The sequence below is a fragment of the Lacerta agilis genome, chromosome 13 (assembly GCF_009819535.1).
Source record: "Lacerta agilis isolate rLacAgi1 chromosome 13, rLacAgi1.pri, whole genome shotgun sequence".
In the NCBI taxonomy this organism is placed as follows: domain Eukaryota; kingdom Metazoa; phylum Chordata; class Lepidosauria; order Squamata; family Lacertidae; genus Lacerta; species Lacerta agilis.
Genome location: NC_046324.1, coordinates 9,005,691 through 9,032,178, shown reverse-complemented (window position 1 = coordinate 9,032,178; position 26,488 = coordinate 9,005,691). Strand labels below are relative to the sequence as shown.

Sequence of the window (26,488 nt, the reverse complement as noted above, 5' to 3'; positions counted from 1 at the left end):
AAGCATGAGGTAGTTCATATAAAAGTTGGATATACTGTAAATTATATTTCAGTTGACTATCATGCATGCAGTTTAAACTTCAGCAATAGTAGGCAATCTAGCTGACAATTTCAAGACCTTTGTGCTTATGTGAAACTTGGGTTTGTTTAAATTTGTTTAGGCTCTGTTTTCTTTTTTAAAAAAAATATTTTTAACAATTTTGTTTGGTTCCCTCCCCCCCACATAGGGACATTCTTAGTCATACTTTTCTCTGAATAGTTTTGTATTATTAAATGTATATAAAAGAAACATTAAAACATTGAAGAATTTATGTTCTAAAACAATGGGTGATAAAGAATAGGTGAATTGCACATTATCCCCTCTAATATTGAATATAAATAATTTTTGCAAATAAACAGCGTACTAATAATAACATACAGTTATACCTTGGTTTTCGAACAGCTTAGTTCCCAAACGTTTTGGCTCCCAAACATCACAAACCCAGAAGTGAGTGTCCCAGTTTGTGAACTATTTTTGGAAGCTGAACATCCGATGGGGCTTCCACGGCTTCTGATTGGCTGCAGGAGCTTCTTGCAGCCAATCAGAAGTCACAATTTGGTTTTTGGACGTTTTGGAAGTTGAACGGACTTCCGGAACGGATTCCGTTTGACTTCCAAAGTACAACTGTAGTCAGATTTAATTGATTCAGTTATACAGCATACCAGATGTTTTGGCTGATGGTGCTTGTAGCCGTAATATCTGGAGAGACCAGGTTGGTGAAGACTGGAGTAAACCTCTTTTCATTGTGGAAACTTGAAAAACTAGCAATGCTAACTTATCTGTCACCATTGTGATGTTTATTGTGTCTCTGTTTCCGTTGCAGGCAAAAATCTTTATACAAATGAATACGTAGCAATCAAACTGGTGAGTATATGTGCAGTTTTTAAACATCTCTGAAATTCTGAGTGTTAAGAAAATTAGGAGTTTAGATTATTCTCCCGTTGTTCTAGACTATGTTTTCCTGGACATCTGTGTAAACTGTTGTCTGTTAGATTCCTGGTAAAACACTTCCCTGTTGTAAACACATTCACGAAATGCTTCCATAAAGAGATTTGGAAAGCTGTTTTGATTGTAACCTGCCATGTATCTTAATAATATTTTTTAGTGAACCGCCACTTCTTTCTAACTTATTTATTTATTTGTTTAACTTGTACCCTTCATCCGTAGATTTTAAGGCAGGTAGCATATATACATACATATACAAAATATCATGTATGTAATTCAGATGAATGACCCAAATTATGTTCTTTGACAGATGCTTAATATTAGGCTCCTTCCTATCTGACATTGTGACCATGTAGCTGCTTATCTTCAGTTTTTGCCTACACTGAAGTTGGCCTCTCATGAATTCACACCTGATATTTTGTGTTGGAAAGTCAAAGGGCAAGGATTGAATAGCAATTCTTCAAAGTTAGTCAAATTAAATACTGGGCCTAGGTGATTTTCCAAGTTTGAGAGAAGCCAGGGCTGCCACAAAGTTCCATTTAATTTGACTATTTTTTTCACTCTGTTTTTGTAGGAGCCATTAAAATCTCGTGCCCCACAGCTGCATTTAGAGTATAGGTTTTATAAACACATTGGCTGCACAGGTAAGTAATCTCACCGCTAGAAATGATAATAAATGGACAGTATTTAACTTGTAGTTGATGTATTTGAAACCCCATCAATAACATTTTTGAAGACCACTCTTTGTCCTTGGCTGATCAGACAGTTGCAATTTTGATGCACTTCCACAGTCCTCAAGATTTGTTTACCTTTGTATCCCAAGCATAAAGGGAACTCATTTTATTCTGTTAGTAGGTAACTTTGAGAAAATATGTGTAGAAGGCACATATAATAGATCTGACTTAAGGGTTGTAGCTGGTATACTGGAAAACATGTGACTCCCTTAACACATGTGAGAAGAGCCACTGCAGATACAAGATGCACCCAGAAGAGTCCTGCTGGATCAGAACATCTCTAGTCCAACATCTGGTTTCCAAATGTGGTCAACCAGACGGCTTCCCAGAAGCAGGATAGTAGCCCTTTTCCACAGAAGAATACTGCCTGTGATCCTGGAGGGTAGCATAGAGCCACTATGATTAGTAGCCATCAATAGTGCTATGCTTCATGAGTTTGCCCAACCCTCTTTTTAAAGCCATCTAAGCTAATAGCCGCCACTGTATCTTGCTGCGGTAAATTCCTTTGTTTGACCAGGCATGCTCTTTGAAGACATAAGATATCTGTTATGTAGGGTAGGCATCAAAATAAAGAAAATGCTTTATCTTCACAGCCCAGTCAAAGAATGGAGCAGTAGATACTAAATTTATACGTGGCATTGACTTCCAGGACTGGAAACCTATTGTCTGGAAGCTTTGCTTGGGATAGTATTTTATAGCTGAGAATTGGTACGTGAAACAGAACTTGGGTCGCTTTGAAATGGGCTAGATAAATTCTTGGAGGATAAGGTATCAACAGCTGTTAACCATGACTATGTGCTACCTCCAGGATTAGAGAGAGCTTGTCTCTGAACACCAGTCACTGGGAAACAACAGTGAGCAAGTACTATTGTCCTCATGTCCTGAGGACATGTGGGCTTCCAGCAGGCATCTGATAAACCACTGTGGGGTGCAGGATACTGGAGTAGTTGGGCTTTGGTCTGATCCAGCGGGGCTCCTTTGTTCTTGTAACAGAGATACAGTTGTACCATGGTTCTCTAATGCCCCGGAACTTGTATGTTTTGGCTCCCGAATGATCAAAAACCAGAAGTGAGTGTTCTGAGAGCCAGTGTGGTGTAGTGGTTAAGAGCGGTAGACTCGTAATCTGGGGAACCGGGTTCGCGTCGCCACTCCTCCACATGCAGCTGCTGGGTGACCTTGGGCTAGTCACACTTCTTTGAAGTCTCTCAGCCCCACTCACCTCACGGAGTGTTTGTTGTGGGGGAGGAAGGGAAAGGAGAATGTTAGCCGCTTTGAGACTCCTTAGGGTAGTGATAAAGCGGGATATCAAATCCAAACACCTCCTCCTCCTCCTCCTCCTCCTCCTCCTCCTCCTCCTCTTCTTCTTCTTCTTCTTCTTCTTCTTCTGGTTTTCAAATGTTTTTCGGAAGCTGAATGTCCAGTGTGGCTTCCACGGCTTCTGATTGGCTGCAGGACATTCCTGCAGTCAATCAGAAGCCACGTCTTGGTTTTCGAACAGATCTGGAAGTCAACCAGAGTCCTGGAATGCATTCTGTTCGAGAACCAAGATATGACTGTACTAGTTAGGATCAGTCAGTTCTGTATGCCCAAGGGAGCTTTAAACTTTGATTTCTCAAATAGCATCTTCCCATGCTCTGTGAGCCATTTCTGAAAGTGAAATTTGTGGGGGAGTTTGAAAAGCAGTTTGTGACATCATATGGTTTGCTTAAAGAAAAAAATGGTAAAATATCCTGGTCAGCTGTAAAGTTTGATACCAGCTGTCAAGTTTGATTACCAGCTGTAAAGTTTGATAGATTGTGATTGTTGCTGTCCTAGTGCATACCATCTCTACATAAAAGCAACACACAACCACCACCACCCCTTCACAAATTAATTGAAAGGGTTTCATGTGGTGTGGTGTGGAGAACAATTAATAGATAAATTTCAGAACCATTTTTGTGACAGAATTTGACTGGCATAAGTAAAACCTGTTGGCTTTGGGAGTTTTCATACAACAGTAATGCTACTGCAACCATCTCGATGTATTCCAAAAGTATGTTTTGTATACTTTCAGTTGAAGGCTTCCCCCAGGTGTTTTACTATGGGCCATGTGGAAAGTACAATGCCATGGTACTGGAGCTCCTTGGTCCAAGTTTGGAGGACTTATTTGACCTTTGTGATAGAACATTCACTCTGAAGACAGTCTTAATGATAGCAATCCAGCTGGTGAGTAAAAGAATAGTTTGTGCTGATTTCGCAGTCTTTGTTTTACATGATTTCCTAATATTAGCAAATGGTTCAGGAAACTACATATTAACCCTTACAAGGGGAGTAGCCAACAGAGTGCCTCCAGATGTTGTTGGATTCTACCTCCCATCATCCCTGACCGTTGGCTGTGCTGACTTGGACTGATGGGAATGGGCTTCCCTTGCACTATGCTAACTTTCAGTTTTCAAGAAAAGTAAAGTGTTTGTGTGTGATTTATTTGTTTAGTATATTGGGGTTTTTCGTGCTTCTTAGTAGTACTTAGTTGAGTTAATCTTCAGCAACTCAGTAAATATAAATGGTTTGTTTACTATGCTTTGTTCACTTTAGACAGCAAGATTTGAACATATCAAGAACTGCATGTCCTTGACCTCTTGAATGGAATGATTTATGTTCTTGTTGATGTTTAGAAAGGATTATTGATTGCATATGTCGGGCTGGTGAAACTGTGGCCCTTCAGATGTCATTGGTCTCCAGATCCCATCAACCCCAGCCAGCATATCCGGTGGTTGTGAAAAATATCAGTGGTTTACAACAGTATATACAAAAAGACCATTAAAAATATAAAAATTAGAAATCAACTGTGTATTATGGAAAGATGTATTTTTAATTATCTACTTCAGCTTGACAGAATAGAAAAGTTTTTAAAGGTGTTCAAAAGTTGAAATGAAAGGTGCCTGCTGAATCTATTGGCAGAGTATTCCACAAGACTGGGCTGGTGATAGTTACTAAAGGCTTGGTTTCTTATTGCAGTCAAATGAGCCTCACAAACTTGGGGAATGACCAGCTACGCTCCTACAGATGTCAGTGATTGAGCTGGGATGTAAGGGATCAGGCAGTCCCAAAGATACCCTGGAATTAAATAGTTAAGAGCTTTGTAAATTAATACAAGGGCCTTTAACCTGGCTCAGTAGTAATGGACAGCCAGTGTAGAGGTTTCAGTAATGGTGTCACATGTTGTTTGTCAGGTGCTTATCTGCAGTCCTACTGCCACATTCTGCACCTGTTGGAGCTTCTGAGCTAGGCCAAAGGGAGCTCCACATAAGAGTGCATTGCAGTATTCCAGCCTTGAGTTTACTACCGCATGGACTACAATGGTCAAACTTTTAAAAATATTATATTACCAGGCATTGTTGTTGGTGGCAGAAAAGGAAATGCAAGTTAGCTGGCCCTGTGCATAAGGTTCAGTTCCCAAAATAGAGTTTGGGCACTTTCAAATGGTTGTATATGTGACAAACTGGTCAGATTGATTACAAGTGCATCATGTTAAACGTGTACGAGTTGAAGAGTAGGTTGCACTAGATAACTTCTAGTTTCAAAGAGTCTGATGATGATGGAAAGCAGAACATGGATTAGAGAAGTGGCAAACTTGTATGGAACTGGGATTTCTTGAAGCTTATAAGGGGTGTTATCAGTAAGATGAGTAATGATGAACAAGGCTCTTTGAAGTTGGCTTGTTACCAATTGCTGTCAATCTTCCTCTTTCTCGGGATGTTGAGGGTGTTCTGCGCTGCCTGTCTGTTCATGTGGGGCAACAATGACAACAGGCATGCTCAGAGCCGTTTATGAACTGATTCTCTTATGTAGATCATACTTCAGAATCTTCTGGAACACCTTGAAGGTTCCTTGGCAGATGGGTTTCTTCTATAAAAAAAACCTACATTATTTGTCTTCTATTAAGGTATTTTAACATATGGGAATGATGTTAAGTTACACTTCAATGTACACTAGCTTTTGAATAATTGACAAACACGTGACAGTTTTGTAATTAAAGGCATTTAAATACCATCTTGTCCTGTCCTCTTACAGATCTCTCGAATGGAATTTGTGCACTCAAAGAATCTCATTTATCGAGATGTCAAGCCAGAAAACTTCCTTATTGGACGACAAGGAAATAAGAAAGAACACATCATCCACATAATAGACTTTGGACTGGCCAAGGAGTACATTGATCCTGAAACCCAAAAACACATACCTTACAGGGAACACAAGAGTCTAACTGGAACAGCAAGATATATGTCCATCAACACCCATCTTGGCAAAGGTTTGTTAAGATACCTTTGTATCTTACTTCATCTGTATTATGTATTACTTCATCTGTATTATGCGGAAGAGCTCAAGCTCTTTTCTACAGAACTTATGCCATTAAAACATTTTCAGATGTTATAAAAAACGAGACATTTGAATGACTGGAACTGAAAATCCACATAGAACTGTAGACTCCTGAAATTTATTGCATCGGGGTGGGGTGAGGGGAAGAATGCTAAGCTCTTCGTGTGTGTTCAAATCATTTTTATCCTGCTCTTAAGTGGAAGAAGACTTACAAAGCAGCTTACAAATAGCAATGAAAAGACGGCCTCTGTCCTCAGGCGTACAATTTAAATTAATAATAATAATAATAATAATAATAATAATAATAATAATAATAATAAATGATTTATTTATACCCCGCACATCTGGCTGGGTTTCCCCAGCCACTCTGGGCGGCTTCCAACAGAATATTAAAATGCAATAGTCTACTAAACATTAAAAGCTTCCCTAAACAGGGCTGCCTTCAGATGTCTTCTAAAAGTCTGGTAGTTGTTTTTCTCTTTGACATCTGGTGGGAGGGCATTCCACAGGGCGGGTGCCACTACCGAGAAGGCCCTCTGCCTGGTTTTCTGTAAGTTGGCTTCTCGCAGCGAGGGAACCACCAGAAGGCCCTTGGCACTGGACCTCAGTGTCCGGGCAGAATGATGGGGGTGTACTGGACTGAGGCCATTTAGGGCTTTAAAGGTCAGCACCAACACTTTGAAATGTGCTCGGAAACGTACTGGGAGCCAAGACATATTGTTGCTACTGTTGCATAATTTTGCATGCCTACCTATCAGTAGCACCTTTCCCCCCCAAATATATTTAAATTTCATTATTAAGAATATTAATAAATACTGTCTTTTTCCATGTATAACTCCCCGCTTGTATAAGACGCCTGCTATTTTTTGCAGTATGCACTATCTGTGTATAAGATGACCCCTTATTTTAAACTTCAAAAATTTATGAAAAAATAAAGTTTTATACAGTACATGGAAAAATGTGGTACGTTGATTACAAATAATATACATAAAATAGCCTTTACCAAACCAAATGAAAACCTACCAATAGCAGTAGCTTTTCATTTTGTCCATTGATGGCTTTCATCTGACTAGCTTCTTCAATAGTTCAGTTTCCCTACACTTTTTTAGTTCCATTTGCATTTTGCTCTTGCCCATATACACATAATTTTGTCTTTAGCTGTTTTGGTATTGATAGCATTTTGAAACTCTGAAATAGATTTTTAGCAAATCAGTGTTTGTGTTATTTTATGTCAACCTGTAAGCCAGCTCTAGCAGAAAACAACCAAAGCATTATTTAGCTTCCAGAGTGCTTCTTGTTTGGCTACTTATGTAAATGCCTTGGTAGTTGTACTTGTGTGATTCACATGGGCTTCTTTGGAGCTTTTACTGTTTTACTGTCCTTGCAATCTTGACTTCTCATTCCCTATTATGCTCTGTCCTCACACTAGTAGAGTGCACTGTACTCTGTAGAATATCTTGGAAGCTTCACAGCATAGGCTATGTCATATTTGAAAGGATGCATTTATCCATATTGGAGAGGTTGCATAAGCACCCCAATAAATCCTATTTTTACCATAGTGCTGGGGTTTTTATTCCTGACTTGCAATAAACTAAAGACCACTTTAATGAAATACCTGTATCTAGATTTGGAGCCAGTTCATCCATAGAGTATGAAGCAGGAATGTATTTTTGTAAATAGAGAATAAATCTACACTAAAACTTCATGGCCAATCAGGAGTCTTTGACAAATATCCCCTTGTGTGCTCCCTGATGCCTACAAATGTTTCCTCACATTGTACCAGAGCTAAGAATGTAATTAGTAGGCATTTCTGATAGAGCTGATAAAGCAGTGGTGCATTTTCTTACATCTTTTCAGAGCAAAGTCGTCGAGATGACTTGGAAGCCCTTGGACATATGTTCATGTATTTCCTTCGAGGCAGTTTGCCCTGGCAAGGCCTTAAGGTATTTGCTAAAGTGTGTTGCTCTATAGATACAGCAGATACTTCCTGTTTGACGTACAGTCGTACCTCTTGTTTCGTTCGCTGCGGGTTACGAACGCGGCAAACCCGGAAGTGTTCACTTCCAGGTTTCGCTGCACGCGCAGAAATATTCTGCACAGGTCGCGCTTGCACAGAAGCACGATATCGCACTTCCGCGCATGCGGGATATCTCCTCTCGGGTTACAGACTTTTCAGGGTGTGAACGGCACCCTGGAACGGATCAGGTGTTGGTCAACCAAGGTACAACTCTACAGTTTTTAAGAAAACATGGCTTTGGGCAGTGATAACTGATGGCAGGGGTGGCTCTTCCTGTTTTACCACCTGAGGCAAAATAGGATTTCCCACCTCCTGTCTTCACCCCTCACCCCCAACACTGCTTCTTCTGCGCCTTGGATTTCACTGAACTTTGCAGGGGCTGGGGCATTCCTCAAAGTGTTACCATTTGGCTCCCCACCCCCATTGGGGAGGTGGGAGCCGAGTGGCAGCATGTCACACAGAAATGTCTTTGATCTTGCCAAACCTGGCAGGAACCAGGGCACCCCTCAAAGCATTACCTCTTGGCTTCTACCTCCCCAGGTGTGGGGAAGATGAGAGGCAATGTTTGAATGCTGGAACGTCTCCCTTATGGCAGCGGAAGTGGTGGGGCAGGTGGGATGTCACCTCATGCACTTCTACCACCTGAGACGGGCACTTCACCCATCTTCATGGGCAAGCTGGCTCTGACTGGTTCATTGCCCAAGCTCCACTCACTATGATACTCTTCAGTTTGCTAGTCAACTTTGAATTTAATCCTGATAGTCAGCCAGGGGAAGTTGCATGTCTTGCCCTTTTGCTTTTAATTGCTGACATATTCCTTACTGAGCAGCTAAATATGACTGCAAGACATACATGATTCTCCTGCTGCATCTCTTATCCTTAATTTTGCCCCAGTGCAGATGAACTGCATTTTCAAACCAAAATAAAAAAAAAATCCTTCCAGTAGCACCTTATTCTTCAGGTATCTGAAGAAGTGTGCATCCACATGAAATCTCATACCAATAACAAACTTAGTTGGTCTCTAAGGTGCTAGAGAGGAAGGAATTTATTTATTTTGTTTTGACCACAGCAGACCAACACGGCTACCTACCTGCATTTCCAAGCTTCCCTTTAGTTCCCGCTTTCATTTTGCCTGATGTTTCTCTGTATAATCCTTCATCTGCCTTGCCCCTCCTGTCTGCTTCACAGCTGGAGTCCCTCACATCCAATTTGTCAGCCACAAAGGAGGAGGCCTCCCACACAGAGGTTTAGCATCAGCTACCCTTGTTTTGTTCTTGGAACCTCATTAAGGAACAGTAACAAAAAAAGAGGTCTAGTGTGCAAAGAAAGGAGAAAAATCTGGAATAGGCTTTTATTGGGTGGGAAGGATCATGCTTCCATCCTTTTTAGATCTGCTGTTGTAAACAGATGCTTGATGAGCTGTGCTGTGGTGCAGATGAAGTCCTTTGTCAGGATGAATACAGCAAAGGGTTAGAGAGTTAATGGGTGAAGGAGATATTAGTTTAGTAGAGTCACTCTCACCTTGCTGATTATCATGCATTATAGTTAGTAATGGTCTTAGAGTAAATGTTATTGTAAAGAGTGTGTTTCAAAATAACTTCAAACACCCCTTTTCTGGGCTGTGTAGAAGGAGGAGCTTTGGAGAGGGTGCAGACTGGCTGTAATGGGTGCTGACTGGAAAGCTGTGTTGTGTGAGCTTGCACGTGCAGACCTGTTCATGCAATAGTAGTAACACATAATGTGTATATGGTGCTTTACAGTGCTCAAACGGCTTTAGATAATCTTAGTTTGCAACAACTTGTTATCCCCATGTTGCATATGGGAGGCAGAGAGGGGAAGAGAGTGGCTTGCCTTCCTGCATAGCCTAACCCTCTTAAATATATATATTTGCCTTACACAGGCTGATACATTAAAAGAGAGATACCAGAAGATTGGGGACACAAAGAGGAACACTCCAATTGATGTTCTCTGTGAGAACTTTCCAGGTAAGTTTCAGACTGGGTGGTGTATCTTCTGTAAATAGGAACCAGGCTCTTGTTAAAGCAGCATTTCCTGAGTTCAGGTGTTGGAACAAATGTGTTCCTACTGGTATGCTTGGATTCTTTGTTCAATGTATGGCTAACATCAGAGTTGGCTGTAAATTTCAGTGATACTTGTGTTTAACCTGTGACTCTCCATGTGTTGTTGGGTAACTTATTTTCATCATTCCTGACCATTGCCCATAATGGCTGTGACTTCTGGGAGTTGGAGTCCATCAACATCTAGAGAGCCACAGGTTACCCTTCCCTGGTTTTAAATGATTGCTTGCAGCCACCTGGCTAATGATAAGTGCCAATCCTAGCACAGAGTAAATGAGTCTGGTCAAGTTCATAACAACTCTGCTATGTACTAGAGAGTCTGCTTTCTTTTGATAAACTTTCTGGTTTTGCAGCCTGCATATGGCTAAAAAAATAGGAGTTTCAGTCACCTGGCTAGGGCACTGTTTAGTCTAGGAGCTGCAGGTCTGACAATATTTTTTTAGCTGCACTAAATAAGTTTTTGCTAATCATGCATGGTACTAATAATATACCTTAATATACAATATATAAAAATTTAAAATTGCCTTGAAGTAGTAACATCCAGGTAAAATGCTGAGAGCTAGCTATCATTTGGTTTAAACTTTGTTCCGTTTTGCGCTCACTCATTCTAAACACACCTGACCGTTAAAAGGTGAGTAGAGGACATTTTTAAAATTTTGTAATATTTCAAATTAACCATGTGTTGTGAAATTTAGGGTTGTCATACACATACACCCAGAATTTCCTGGACATGCCAAGGATTTGAATGGCGAAATTAGCGCCCATGGGGAATTTCAAACAATGGGCAAAAGGTCTGGGTTTTTGCCAACAGAACCAGGAAGTGTATGTTTTTTAATCACTCTATGCCTTTGGGGTGATTTCCCCCCAAAAGCTCAACAACCTTTTGGGCAATTCCCCCCCCCCACAAAAGGTTCAACAACTTTTGTGTCTGGATTTTTACTTCTTGAAATATGACACCCCTAAATTAAAATAAACCAAATTGCAGAACAGTGGCATAATTTATGAAAAGGAAGATTCAGGGCAGATAAAAGAAATGACTTCTTTATGCAGCACATAGTTAAACTATGGAACTTGCTCCCACAGGAGGCAATGATGGCCAACAACTTGGATGGTTTTAAAAGAGGATTAGACAAATTCATGGAGGAGAGGGTTATTGATGGCTACTAGCCACAATAGCTATGCTCTTCCTGCACAGTTGGAGGCAGCAATGTTTCTGAATACCAATTGCTGGAAGTCACATGAGAGCAGAGTGCCCTTGTGCTCGAATCCTACTTGCTAGTGGCACTGTGGTCTAAACCACTGAGCCTCTTGGGCTTGCTGATTGGAAGGTTGGCAGTTCGAGTCCACACAATGGGGTGAGCTCCTGTTGCTCTGTCCTAGCGTCTGCCAACGTAGCAGATTGAAAGCACACCAGTGTGCTCTGGCTTCCATGACAGCCCTCCATGTGCTTCTTTGGAATTGGTTATTTCTGATAGGTAGGGCCCTAGAATGGTGATGTGAGTAGCTGAGTGACAAATTAGCAAACATGGGTGTTGACCCATTTTAAGGATAGAAAGTACCTTGACTGCTGGAAAATGAATTGGGAGGAATGTGTTTCTTCACTGTTTCTTCTCCTAGAACTCTCAGTGGTAATATCCATTATCATCAGCCCTGGTGTCCATCTGGGACTTCTTCCAATGTGGACCTCATGGGCATTGCCTTTGGTGGTTCCAGTCCTCCTTTGGAGAGGCAGCCCTAGAAGGTGGTGCTGGGACTCACGGGTGGGTCCCCCCGACTCAGACTGAGGGCCATGTTCTCTTGTGGGAAACCTTCCAGGGGTGGGAGCACTCATTCATTCATTCATGCACACACGCCATTCTTTCTTTTTTCTGCCCCCCCCCCAGTGGCAAGCAGACTTTTAATTTTTGTTATTGGCGCCAGTGGAAGCTGGTTTAAGAGTCTTAATTTGCTATGCCATACAGGGAGTTGGGTAGATGTGGGCCAAATAGCCAGGCTCCGTAGACTGCTTCCTGCCCTCAGGCCAGAAGTTTCCCATGCCTATCTAACCCATGGTTCATTGGCTTGCGTGCTATTTAAAATTTACAAACCACTGCCGGGTTCTTAGGAGACTAGGTGTGTGGTGTTGTCAGTACACCAGCACCCAACTCTGTCTTGTTTTCACTGAATCCTAGGGAGGCAGTAGAGGCTCTGAATAGGCTTCTTAAGTCAGTGAGTCATTGGATAAGTGTGATGAACCTGAAAATACTCTGTTTTAGACTTATGTGGACTTCAAACAATCTGATTGCTATTGATGTCATCAGGGAGGGTTGGGGAGAGAATTACCTGCACCCACTCTTTCTTTTAGTCAAGCATGCAAGTGCAACATAATTAACTATGGGAAGAAATACCTCTTTGCTGCTTGATAGCTGTCATATTGCTCATCATTATACATACTGTATGTAGCTCAACAGAGGTGCTGTACTTCAAAGAACATTCAGGACCATCAGGTTGTGACTGATTTAAATCAAGTAGCCCTTTAAACCTCTGAGCAGCATACCGTATTTTTCCATGTATAACATGCCCCCGTGTATCACACGACCCCTATTTTTGGGGACTCCAAATAAATCCCCCATGTGCACTATCCGTGTATAAAACGGCCCCCAATTTTAAACTTCAAAAAATAGGAAGAAAATAGTGTCTTGTACATGGAAAAATACGGTATGTTGAGCTATTGTTCAAAACATTTGTGGCCTTGTTTGGGTTATTACTGACTCCAGATTAGCAGTGTAGGCTCTGTTCCCTGGATCTGATTTTAGCACACTGACCTCAACAGAAAGTTGTGGCAAGGACCTAGACTCAAATAGCTCTTAAAATGCAGCTGTTCTTCATTATTTTCATTTGCTTTTGTCTCTCTTTGTAACTTGGCTTGTGGGTCCTTGTTTTGAAGACAGGAGCCCACCTGTTTAATATAAACATGCTTTAACCTACCCTGAACTGTTGAGGTAGTACACTTGAAAAAATGAGTATCTTTATGTGGATGTCCACTGAGAGAATTGGGAGGTCTGGTGTAAACGCTTCCTCCTCTCTAAACTGCTCTCCATTATATATTTTTGCTACCTGAAAGTTTGCCTTTTCATATGTCTAAATGGCCTCAAGTGTACTAAGGAGAACCATTTGGAAATTGTGACTGCATATCATCGTACCAGTGGCACAGGTTTGTTGACCCCCTCACCTACATTTATAGGTTTATATCTTAGGGGATTAATCCGACCAGTAGGTAATGTTGAAATGTATTCTGCTTCTACTTCTTTCTGAACAGATTATCTGATGTTGCTTCTTCCTAATTCCCTTTAACAGAGGAGATGGCAGCTTATCTTCGTTATGTCAGACGATTAGACTTCTTCGAGAGACCAGACTATGATTATCTACGAACAATCTTCACAGAGTTATTTGAAAAGAGAGGATTCACCTTTGATTACGCCTACGACTGGGTTGGCAGGCCAATTGTATGTTGGAGCTGAGTGACATATTCCTTTTTTCTTGACTGTTGCTCTTTCTATAATGTCCCTTTTAAATGCCAGTTACATTGCAAGTAATCGCTTCATGATGAACTGAGAACACAAGATGACCTTTTTGCTGTACAGTACATTGAAAACTTTGCTGCAAAGCCATATACGTGTTCAAGGCTCCAAACATTTTTCTTTGTTCAAGTTACTAAATGTGTCTTTTTGAACAAGTAGTATTATAATGTAGGTGCAATTGGTGCTCTTGCATTTTGACTGGAGGGATGACAGAATGCAGATTTTATTGGCTCTCCTTAATAACTGTAGATTGTCATTGCTCATTTATACTTCTTTATTAGTATGACTTAGTAGTTGCCTTTTCTCCTTTCTCTTATCAACTAAATTCGCCACAATATTATTTTCATGTTACATATCTGTTCCCTGCCTTCAGCCATGTGTGGCAGCATTGAGGAACTTTTCCAGCCTGCAGGCAGATTGTTATCTCCCACCCTTTAGGGGGTCAAACGTGACCAGTGGGTGAGGGTGGGGGAATCAATCTGACTGCCAAACTCTCCTCTCAGACCAAGAGGGGGTTGAAGAGCAAACCTCAAATGTTCTGAAGAGACATTTGTCCATCATTATCGGGGGAAGGTTAAACCTCCAGGAAGGTGGGGGAGTGTCCAGAATGAGGAGAAGTTCAGAACAGCACTGCGGCATCTACCACATTCATGTAGATGTTAAATATGTGCATTGTTGTGGCCAGCTGGATAGCATGAGATTTCAGGTGTGGCTGTTTGCCTTGAAGAAGCTGTAGGCCACTGGCTGAAAGCAGCAAGTTCATCAATTGAAGATGAGGGGGGGGCAGCATCTGTTTGGTTTCTACTCAAAAATTATCTGCTCTAGTTGTTAAGTCAACAGATTGTTTGAGAGTCACCTGGTGGGTCAATTCTGTTTGGTGTGTGTTTCTTTTCCAGCCCACTCCAGTGGGGCCCATGCATGTGGAGTCTGGACCATCTGTAACAAGAGACATCCATGCACATAGGGATCGATCATCGATGCAGCCTCTCCGAAATCAGGTTTGTTAGCATAACATTGTTTTAACTATAACTTTCCATTCAAACCTTTACTGAAACTTTAATTTATAAAGAGGTACATACAGAGAAAAGACTGTTAATTCTGTTTCTTGGGTGGTTGGGGTGGTAGGAAGGCTGATTAATTAATATTATCCTGTATTTAAGAATATTTCCTGTTAATCTGCTTTACTGTATATTTGAACTGAGTGATATATAATGGTGAATGTCAGGCTTTGAAGCAAGGAGAGACTCTTTTTGCAAGATAGGACTTTATTCCCCATCATAGTATTGGGATGGTTTTAAATCTCTCTACCCATTGCTGTAATGCAATGATCTGCATTTCTGCTGCAGCACTGGGCTGAGAAGAGAGGTTTATACTTGGACCTATGATGCGTGTGTACCGTATTTTCGGGCGTATAAGACGACTGGGCGTATAAGACGACCACCAACTTTTCCAGTTAAAATATAGAGTTTGAGATATACTCGACCTCAGATTCTCCACCCGGCGTATAAGACGACCCCCGACTTTTGAGAAGGTTTTCCTGGATTAAAAAGTAGTCTTATACGCCAGAATATACAGTATATATCTATAAACTATGTACACATGTGTGAGAGACAGTGTGACTGCCAGTAGGCTTGGCTAACCTTTAAAATGTTTGATAACAGAGACTTGCTCTGGATCGTCCCATAGGAAGTCCACTTTGGTATTTACTGCTTTTGGCTTCTGTGCAAATGGTTGGGAGTAGACTTGTCAAAATTAATACTTCTTAATTGCTTTGCTTCTCGGCGCCCACCCTGCAGCGAGCTGACAATGTGCTTTTTAAAATAAAGCATTGCTTTGCTCTGGTTTACCTTTGCCTTCCCTCCTGTCTTTTCGCTGTGTGCTTGCAAATGCCTATGCAGTCTGCATCAGAACGTCGCGGAGAATGGGAAATGGCACCAATGCGACAAGCCAATGCTTTGTTTCTGCAATCTCACTTAACTTCAGATCGGCATGGGGGATCAGTACAGGTATTGTCCTTCTCTGTTCCACACATCTTTTCTACTGCAGTCACTTTCTTGTAACGTTTATATGCACCACATTCTGGTGCATATTTGGTTAACTTGATGCTTCAGCTAAAATGTGTGAATTGCCTGTCACAAGGTATGAGGCAGCACAGTATGAGAACTTTGTCTGTACTCAGAATATCTCCTGGACACAGATTTCCTCAGTTTGGTGTCGTATGAGAGTGTTTGGTAGGCAAATATGATGTCACCATTTGTCTATGTTGATTCTTTAGACAGAGTTTGTTTCTTTTTTTTTGCAGATTTTGTTTTAGTGTCTTCCAGATACTTTTATTTTGTAACTGATATTACCATGCTTACACAGTGTCTTAGAAACAAATGCTATAAATACATGTATTGGGTAGAACAAAGTTATAAATAAGATGTAATTACCATTAAAGCAATAAAAATAAAATAATTTATGTAGCTAGAAAGGGGGAGAAAGAGGAAAATAGAAGTTTAGAACTATTCATAAAGCTGTTACCTTTATTTTCTTAAGAGTTAAATTTCACCCAATCTAACACAATAGGATTTACTCTTTCTTGTACAGTATTCTATTATTCTGTACCAGGAACTTTATTTATTGTTGACAGCTTCATTGGTTGATGCCTAGTGTTCATCTCATCCACTTTCTCCATGCCATGCATGATTTTATACAACTTTGTGATGTCCCCACCCACTTACTCACTTTTTAAAAAGTAAACCAAAAAGCCTCAAACATTATAACCTTGGGAGCAAAAAGTTTCAGACCAGAGGACCCAGAATCTCAAACAGGAAGGCAGTTGTTCTGAGACTTCAGTGGAATTGCAGGACAACCTCCCTGCAATAAGTATACATGAGTATGCAAAGTCTGTTTTAGAACTGAGGGATAAGAAATCTGAAAGTGGTCAGGATAATAGAAGCAAGTTGAAATAGGCAATAAGGAAACAGATGAGAATTTGTAGAGAGAATACAATCAGGCTGTCTGGTATCTGGCTACAGCTACCTTGATATCTGCTTCCTCCCCTCACCAATCAGGATTGCTTGAACATTTGGTAAAGAGAAATCAATGCTTCCAAGGTAGTGTTGAAAATAAGCAAACAAAACTAATAGCTCACAGATTCTTAGTAGTCTGTTTACCCTCTGTAAGGTCCTCTGTTAGTTGCTCATGAGTTAAGCAGGCAAAACTCCAAGTTTCCTTTAAGAGAGATTTTACTTTCTTGGGCTCCATGATGGTGACAGCAGTCACGAAATTAAAAGACGCCTGCTTCTTGGGAGGAAAGCAATGACAAACCTAGACAGCATCTTAAAAAGCAGAGACATCACCTTGCCAACAAAGGTCCGTATACCGGGTAGTTAAAGCTATGGTTTCCCCAGTAGTAATGTATGGAAGTGAGAGCTGGACCATAAAGAAGGCTGATCGCCGAAGAATTGATGCTTTTGAATTATGGTGCTGGAGGAGACTCTTGAGAGTCCCATGGACTGCAAAAAGATCAAACATATCCATCCTTAAAGAAATCAGCCCTGAGTGCTCCCTGGAAGGGCAGATCCTGAAGTTGAGGCTCCAATACTTTGGCCACCTCATGAGAAGAGAAGACTCCCTAGAAAAGACCCTGGTGTTGGGAAAGATGGAGGGCACAAGGAGAAGGGGACGACAGAGGATGAGATGGTTGGACAGTGTTCTCGAAGCGACTGGCATGAGTTTGGCCAAACTGCGGGAGGCAGTAGAGGATAGGGGTGCCTGGCGTGCTCTGGTCCATGGGGTCATGAAGAGTTAGACACGACTGAACAACAACAACATGTACGGTGCAGAGCTAATAAGTTAATGTCTGTATCAAGCATTGTCAGAATCTGGGAATGGTCCCTTCCGGTTCTGACCCCAACAAAAGAGCTTCAGTATACGGAAACCCCACCCCCCATCCTTTCGTTTCACCCCTCAACGCCTTTGGGGCGCCAGAAGCTGCGTGTCTCCTTCATCGCCCCTTGAGCGAGGGGAGTGCAGGGTCTCTCCAGCATCCTCAGAGCCTCTTCCCTCCATACCCTGAAATGCCTGCCCCTCCCCGCTGGAAGCCTCACTGCTTCCTCTGCTGCCAGAGGAGGTGCTGCTGGTCAAGTGGGGCCGGGGCTCTCTGTAGCATCCCGAGAGCCCTTCCACCACCTTGCGCTGTGCCGGGGACAGTTCCCTGACACCCTCATACATGTGAAAAAAGCAAAGCAAAGCAAAACCCTTTAAAAAACCCTCTCTCTAAGCAGAGCAAAACTTGTGGACAGACCATGTGCTTCACATGTAGGTCCCAGCTTTAATGGTTATTTCACTCTGTAGTTGGAGTGTGTATGTTATATGTAGTAGACAAGCCATCACTCCTCAGACAGTTTTTATCCAGGCAAACTTTGGTCATGCACACTATATGTATATTTTCACTACCTGCACTGCTTTCTTTCTTTTTGATGATGCTTCCACTGATTATTTCAGAGCACTGTGCATCTTCTCTGTCATTGTAACCCTCTTGATCCCAAACTAGGCTAGAGGTGTAAAAATTAATGCCTTAAGATTCATAAACTGGTAGTGTGCAGAATTCATTCTATGTCTCATACATTTTTTATGTATATCCTAATCAGAAAAAAACAAAAACTGCTGGAATGTTTGCAGAGAACTTACAACCCAGGTCATAGAATGAACTTCCTTTCTGAGCACCAAGTTTCCTTTTCACTTAATTTAATGTGCCTATGCATGTGACATAAACTGGGGCTATGTTTTCATATTAATGTCGGGGCTTTGCTTCTATTCTTTTAAGGTGGTAAACTCGACCAATGGTGAGTTGAACATCGATGAACCAACAGGAGCACCTTCCAATGTACAAATTGCAGCACGTACTGAGGTGGAAGTAGTGGAGGAAGCTAAGTATGTTTGCCGTGAAAGCAGTCCCCCCCCCCTGCATCATTTGTGTGTCAAATCAGTTTGTGTTCTTGTGTTTGATGCCTATATCCATAACCTGCTATCAGATGCTTTGTTTTTGCATGATAACCTCAGTGCTGCTGCTGATGGTACAGCTTCTTCTCACTTGCACTGCCCAGGTAATGTTGCTGTTGGCCAGAGCATGCATTGCAAATTAGTATTTCAGAAGAATTTGCAAGTGGCATGTACAGTAAACGTCCTCTGAGTTAGGGCTGTAGTTTCTGTTTGTCAAACTGTATGCACATAACTAGCGCTGGGGATGCAGAAGCCAGAGTCCCTCATTCTTGAAGTCTGAGCCTATGCATTTGGATCCTTTTAGGTTAACCTGTCAGACTGTGAGTAACTCCTTTTTTTGCTATGGAAACACGTAAGGTAACTTTATAAGCTGCCTGCTGAGTGTTGCAAGGTATTTTGTTGAGGGAATAATGGCTTGGCTGTTTTTCCATCTCCACCATCCGGTGGCACTTTGCATGATCTTCTACCATTACATGAACCATGATGTGGAATCTTCTCTAGGTAATCAGCAGTCTTCTTTTCTTTATAAATGAAGTCAGCACACACCTAATGCATTATCATGGGAAGGAGGTTCCACAAAGGCTTCATAGATCAAGGCATAGCAGATTGACTGACTTGCCTTATGGCTACTGAATGTCTCAGCAATCATAGGCTTCTTGGCAAGCATTGTGATTCTTTATTTCCTAGGCTGGAAATAGCCTAAAATTGCTTGTGAGAAAAGCAAGTGTATGCAACACCTCTAATTGTGCTTCAGGTGTGAATCTTCAGCTGAGAAGTAATCACCTAGCACTCCCATTACCCAAGAAATGTGTTATCGTTCTGCAAACATTTCTGTCTTCAGCCATAAGGAGAGCTTCATAGCTGCCTCAAGCTTCAGAAATGCAGGATTTGAATGTATTTAAATAAAATTGAGAGGTCCTTGTGGCAAACTTAATAATTGTGTGTTGCATTCCCAGCTGAGCCTCTGTTCCTCTGCAGGGGAACAATATATTTCAGCAGAAGGGGGTGGGATGAGATATTAACTACTTTGGATATTTATTGTTATATGATACAGAGCTTTCTGCCTGAGTTTCTTTCGACAGCAGACTAGCTTCCACTAAGTGCTGCTCAAGTGAACTGGGCTTCAGTACTTGTACTTCGCTTTGGATACTAGCTTTTAATAAATTGTTCAGCTTGTTACTCTATGCAAGACAACCTTTGCTTTGGTGCTGCAGCATCAGCTAAGTTAAGTTAGGCCATGTCCATGGAGCCTAAAAATTAAGACTCCAGAATGTCCCCAAGGACATGTTCTCCTGTGGTGGACTTGTTGCTGCAGCTGTGACAACAGCAATATCTCTGCATGTTAACTTGAAAATAAATTGCACTACAGTCATTGAGTCTTTTTACTCCCTAGCAAGCATGCTTAGGATTGCCTTCTTAGTGGGAGATGCCAATAAAATACCATTACTGACTTTGATTTTACAGCTCAGCTATGTGAAGAATTGTTTTCTTCTGCAGTAAATATGAAAGTCAGGGACATTTAATGTTGACTGTGGAATTGGGGAAGGTCCTGTGGTTAAAACATGGTGTACCATACTGCCCTTGACCTTTCCATGAAAATTGCACATTCAAGCTTTACCCACAATTTCCTGGGTGTGCTAAAAGTTTCCAAGACATTTGAATTCACACAGACTTCCAGTCAACATGATACTTCAGTTGAAAAGTACAGTGGTACCTTGGGTTGCGCACTCAATTCATTCCGGGGTGCCATTCGCACCCCAAACAGTGCGCAACCTGGGTGGCACTTTCGCACATGCGCGAAAGCGCGATATCACGCTTATACGCATGCGTGAACTGCGCAGAACGCTTCTGCACATGCACGGACTGCACGGACATGCGCAGAAGCGTCCGCGCTCAGTGTTGCACAGTCTTATTAATTTCATAGGGCTTAGAGGCAATTAATTATGTATAGAACTGATGGGTGAGGTTGTGTGTGTGTTTAACTTTTATAGTAAAATTTGAAAAGCTGAAAAAGGCGTTTCAGTTTTACTTTCCTCTAGACAAGATGCTCTCTTTTCTCTTTCCTCACTCTTTCCTCACTCTGCCTTTTACTCTTCCTTTCTGCCTGTTCATCTCCCAGCCATAGACAATCTTTATTATTAAGCCATCAACTTCTAACAGACCATTCAAATGTTGTCTACCTCAAGCTGTGTGACTTGGTCATTTTTTAAGCGCGCTGTGTCTGTGTGTCTTGAGACTTATTCTTGCTAGTGAAGCCTTTCTGTCTGCTCTTTTTTCCCTTGCTGTGAGTTTCCTGCTCAAAGAATATAAGATCTCTTCGTGAATTTCTATCCAGACCTTTTTCCATTCCCCTCTGTATGCAGAATTTCCTAGTTTTGTCATTAATCAGTTTCTCTATCCTTCATATATATATGAAAGATGCTCACTACCTTCAATCATGCAACCTGATCTCTTGATCCATCCTTTCCTACCCCTGCTTTCTCTGTCTAGCTATCTTCATTTTTTCTGTGCTGCCTAGTTTATTATTGTGGGCTTTCAGACATACAAATATTTCTCAGTCGTTATTTCCTCCTTATATTCATCCTTCCCCCACTTTCACCTGTCGTCCAGTACCTTTCACTGCAGAATTTGTTGAGCATTTTGTACGATCATGTTTACCTTTTGACCTCCAACTCCTTCCTTTACTCTTTTCAATCTGATTTTTGCTAGATTAACTTCACTGAAACTGCTTTTTACCAAAGTCTTCAATACCTTCTTCTGGCTAAACCTTAGAGTAGCTTGCATTCTAATTAAACAATCTGGTACCTTCAGTCATGTCAACTTTCCCTTAAAGATATTGTTTTTGCCCTTCTTGGTCCTCTTTTACTTCTTTTTTCCTTTTTCTTTATTTCATTCCTTGGCTCATAACAGAGCTCTGCTTCCATTCAAAATGTAGCCATTTGCCTCTGGTTGCTTGCATTCAGCTCTCATTGCTTGTGCTTACTACACTTATACAGATAAAAATTCTCTCTTTTTAAAATTCTGATTATTCATTCTTCTAATGAATTCTTTTACTCTGATTGCATTGCTAACAACTCCTGTATCCCAAACTAAATAACATGGTAAGAATTCAGATAACAATCTTAAAAACCTAAGAAGAGCCCTACTGGATCAAAACAAAGACCTATGCCAGGCTTCCCCAAACTAAGGCCCGCAGGCTGGATGCGGCCCGAGGGACTCAGTTATCTGGCCCACAGTGACCCCTGCCGCTTGCTGCTGCTGCCTGCTCTTACTGGTGCGGCACGGCGCGACTGCCGACTTTCGGGTCGGTGGAGCGCCGGAAATAGTGTGCATGTGCAAGTGTCATTTCCGGCGCACTTCCGGGTCTGCGGAGGCCCATGCACAAGCTATTTCCAGCGCTCCATCAACCCAAAAGTGCGCCAGAAATGATGCATGTGCACAAGCTATTTCCAAAACTCCGTCAACCCAAAAGTGCGCTGGAAATAGCAAGTAGGTGCGCGCCCTCCAGCCCGCCGCGCGAATGGCGCTGGAGGAACCGGCCCAAGGCCAGGTAAGTTTGGCGACCCCTGACCTATGCAGTCTAGCATCCTATTTCCTATAGTAGCCAATGAGATGTTTATGGGAAGCCCACAAGTAGGACATGCGGGCAATATTCTTTTCCTGCTTTTGTTTTTCAACAGCTAGTATTCAGAGGTATGTTGCCCCTGATTCTCAGAGGTAGAATCTTTTCACTCAGATACTTCCTCTCCTGACTACCTGTCCCTACTTCTGTTGCTGGCAGAAATTTGATATTTTCCCAATCTCACAAGACTGCAAACTTGCAGACATGGAATGCTTACCTTTCTTGTTGTCTTAATACTACTGCTGTTTCCACCCCTAAAACTGTTTTAAACCATCATCCATGGTATTGCATCCTTTTTTTTGCTGGCTACCGTAGCTGAAAGTCATCCATTGTCTTAAATCTCTTTTTCCAGCTTCCTTTGTCACTTTCCACACCAACTTTGTCTTTTGTAGCCTTTAAATTTAAAGGCTCTCTATTATTTTGCTCCAGACCATAAGCTCATTTTATGTTGTCCCATCTATTTTGGTTTCTCTTCCACATTTTCCACTGTCAGCTGTGTTCTGCCTAAGTTAGAATGTAAATCCTTTGTGCCAGAAGTGTTACTTCTGCTTTCTCCAGCACATGCTGAAACTTAAATAACACAGTAGTGGTGGTGGTAATAATTTATTTCCAAGGCGTGTAGGGAGACTAACTCCTTCTCAAAATTATAAATGAAGTTAAGGAAATGTAGGGGTATTGTTTTGATCAGTTGCCATGTTCCATCAAAGCACTTAAGGTATTTGCATTTGAGCCTTTTTAGCCAGCTATCTCTAGAGTTTCCTTGCAACTTAAAAGGTTCAGAAACCTTCTTGCTCCTACCGTATCTGCCAAAGTCCTCTAGAGCACATTCTCGTCAATGATGATTTTCTGATGCTCTAACATAGTTGTCCTAGACAGTTGTGAAAACTTTGTCTCGAATCAACAATCCCTTGTGATAGCTCTTTCCTGGTTAGTTGCAGAAGGTTCAGGTGGAACCAGGTTTGACAAGGCAGGTAGACGTCGTGTGTATCGCAGATCTGCACTGCATGTTTGCATGACTTGCCATGACATGCTTCCATCTCGCCTCTGAACTAATGTCTCCCTACCTTTCTGTGTTTTTATTTGTCTTTCTTTCTTTCTTTCTCCTCACACTGTCTATTGTAGCTGCCTGAAAATGCTCAACTTGTGGTGAGTCACTCTCTCTGGTTCACATACAAGGGGGCATGAACCAGACTAGGCCATGATTGGCCAAATCAAAATGAAATTAACGGAAGGGGTGGGTGAGCTGCTGCTCAGAGTCCTTGGACTGTCATCCTAACACACCAAACACTTGTCTTTTAAGTTTTACTTGGTGAACAAATACTTGAAGTTAGGAAGTTTTTGGAGCTAGAGGCAATAAATTTCCTATGCAATTTTCTCTCTACTTGCACACTTCTGTCAGTTGTCAAATTTTTGTGGCAGAGGCACAACTGTCCTGAAAGCATTGCACTGGCTACAGAGCTAGAGTTCTGCTCTTTTCAATCCTGTTTTCTGTTAGCAACTTCGTAGTAAAAATGTGGCTTGGGTGGGTGTCACCCTTTGCTTGGTATTTCCAGAGCTAGGCTCCTACAGTAAGAAAATAGTATTTATTCTGGACTGGGAACCAATTAACTATTTTCTGAACTACATCTAGGCTGCTTATACCAGGCACAGATCAAGGTACTTGCCTTCCTGTGGCTTCCTGCAGTTCGTAGGGAAGAGTTAGTTTATAGCCTTCAGCTTGTAAAATGGTGCCCTCCAGGTGGTTTGAACTCAGATGCCTGTCGGCCAATGGCCATACTGTATTCCAAAACATCTGGAGGGCACCAGGTTGCAGAAGGTGGATTAGAGCTTCATATTTTGTTGTAGAGGTGAGGATAGGACAAGGAAGCAACCTATGTGATGAGGGCTGTTTACAAGTTGGAGGAAAGCTACTACTCTCACCATTGTGATGATCACTGATACTTGTTTTTTATGTGTGCCCCAAACTGCAGCTGTTCTCTCAAACAGTGTGTGAACAAAAGGAATCTATAATGTTTCATGCCAGAGTATAACCTTGAATGCACATGAGTCCACTCCCTTACTGAAGCTAAGCAGGTCTGGGTCTGGTCAGTTCCTGTATGGATGACCACCTGGGATTCTCATGTGTGTCACCATGTGTCGTTCCCCGACAGAGGAAAGGCAAGCTAGGGTACAAACATTTTAAAAATTCTGTCCTACACCTATTTTGAGCCCTGATGGGGCCAGAATAAGCAAGAGTTTCCTTGTCTGAGCTGCAGAAACCAAGAGTCTCAGCTGAATGGCTATGGAGATAGGTTTACTTGCTTTCTGGCTAGTTTTGAGGGTCACTTAGACACAGCAACAAGGGGCAAAACCTCCCCTACCTGTCCTGATGCACCAAGCTTACCAACTCCACTCCTCCTCCTTTCTTGCTGGGCTCTCATAGTTGTAAAACACTATATACTCCTTTCTGTGTAAGAGATGCCACCCTCATACATTTTAACCTGAACTCTCTCATGAAGAAATGATAACTTTAAGATTTTATTGCAGTGAGGTCTGTAATGCTACTGCAAATGGCTAAACAAATTGTTACCTTTCGGAGCAGTGAAGTGTGATTTGGGGCCAGGGTCCACAAAGTTTATAGTCACCAATCCCACTCTTATTGTGTGGGATATGGAGAAAGTAGAGGAGTCCTGCTCTTTCTTTTCTGCTTGAAAACTGCAGCAGAGAGGAATCTGTGTGGTGTTGGATGTCCTACTCACCAAATGGGCAGGTGGTGACTTCTAGATGCTCTTTGCAAGAAATGGTAACGTAAATTAGTGCCTCTCTCTTCTCTGGGGCTTTGTAGAGGAAGGGATGCATTTTTATGAAATGGGAATGTTTTTCCTGACAACTGGACTCTTTAAAAGCAGGTGAGAAGCTTGAGATGTCTGAAATGTGTGGAAAGCGGAGTGTTTTTAAGGAACCAGCTTCCCATGAGGATTCTGTAATGAGTCCCTCATAGGGTTTGCTGCAGCCCTTGAGTCTCTTCCTCCTCTGTCTATATATGGAAAGAAAGCAGCCAAAGGAAGATGGCTAATTCAGTCTGTAGAGCATGCAACTCTTAATCCCAGAGCTGTGGGTTCAAGCCCCACTTCGGACAAAAAGATTCCTGCATTGCAGGGGGTTGGACTAGATTGATGCTTGTGGTCCCTTCCAACTCTACAATTCTATGATTCTATGATATTGTCAAAATAAACTATATAGGTTATTGCATAGAACATCAAATTCAAAGTTAAAAAGTCAAGGTTAATGAGGCACTTTAGAAATTACTGTTAATGAGGCACTTTAGAAATTACTGTTCTAACCCATGAAACCTAGAGCCCTGAGAATATTTTGGCTGCTCTGTTCCTTCCCCAGTTTACAGGTCTTTTGCACACATGTTTCTTACTTATAAGGAAGGACCTGCTACTGTTGTAGCTGAAAGAAAAGGCAGATAACTGTTGTATACCTTGTAGTGGAGAAAAATGGTAGTAATCTTAACAGGCTTGGGGTTGAATCATGGGGCCTATTCCTGAGGGAAGTCTCATTTGCCTGTAATCTCTGTTGAAAACACAGCCAGTTGTAATTGCATTTGTGAATTGCATTTGTGTTGATGGCACTGGAGAGAGAGAAGATTGAGATTGTTAGAGTGAAAAGTAGAGTAGAGTTGTGTTTAAGCTCAGGTTCCTGCTGCTTTGGAGTACCTTTGCTACTGAACAAGTATTTATTGCAAGAGGCAAATGTTACTAATGTAGTTTACATTCTGCAAGAATGGATCGCTTGTCTCCGGCTGCTACTGGTAATGATTCCTCCTCCCACAACAAAATAAGTTAATTATTGGAGTGTGTGAAAAAACAACAGAATTCTCACAACCCAACATTCAGTCCTGTGTGTGTTCTGTCCTGGAGAACAAATGCCATTCTTGAGTTTTGACTTTTGGGTGTTAAAATGGTCCTCTTTCAGACTTTTCTAGTACAGTCGTACCTTGGTTGTCAAATGCCCTGGAACTCGGATGTTTTGGCTCCCAAATGCCACAAACCCGGAAGTGATTGTCCCGGTTTGTGAACGTTCTTTTGGAACCCAAACGTCCAACGGGGCTTATGCAGCTTCTGATTGCATGCGGGAGCTTCCTGCAGCCATCAGAAGCCATG

The 26,488-nt window shown here is 41.8% G+C and overlaps 1 protein-coding gene across 7 annotated transcripts in view; it reads left to right on the top strand.

Moving 5' to 3' along the window:
- CSNK1G1 (casein kinase 1 gamma 1) overlaps positions 1–26,488 on the top strand; it is a 49,052-nt gene that overhangs the window by 15,542 nt on the left and 7,022 nt on the right. For 4 of the 7 annotated variants that reach the window (XM_033167742.1, XM_033167744.1, XM_033167743.1 and 1 more), the window contains exons 3-12: positions 863–903; positions 1,559–1,628; positions 3,772–3,923; positions 5,772–6,006; positions 7,932–8,017; positions 9,992–10,076; positions 13,506–13,654; positions 14,626–14,727; positions 15,628–15,735; positions 18,543–18,649. In XM_033167742.1, coding sequence (XP_033023633.1) covers positions 863–903; positions 1,559–1,628; positions 3,772–3,923; positions 5,772–6,006; positions 7,932–8,017; positions 9,992–10,076; positions 13,506–13,654; positions 14,626–14,727; positions 15,628–15,735; positions 18,543–18,649 — 1,135 coding nt within the window. Of the gene's footprint in view, positions 1–862; positions 904–1,558; positions 1,629–3,771; positions 3,924–5,771; positions 6,007–7,931; positions 8,018–9,991; positions 10,077–13,505; positions 13,655–14,625; positions 14,728–15,627; positions 15,736–18,542; positions 18,650–23,462; positions 23,506–26,488 lie in introns of those variants that run through there. The other 3 variants (XM_033167747.1, XM_033167750.1, XM_033167749.1) reach the window with 3 other exon arrangements.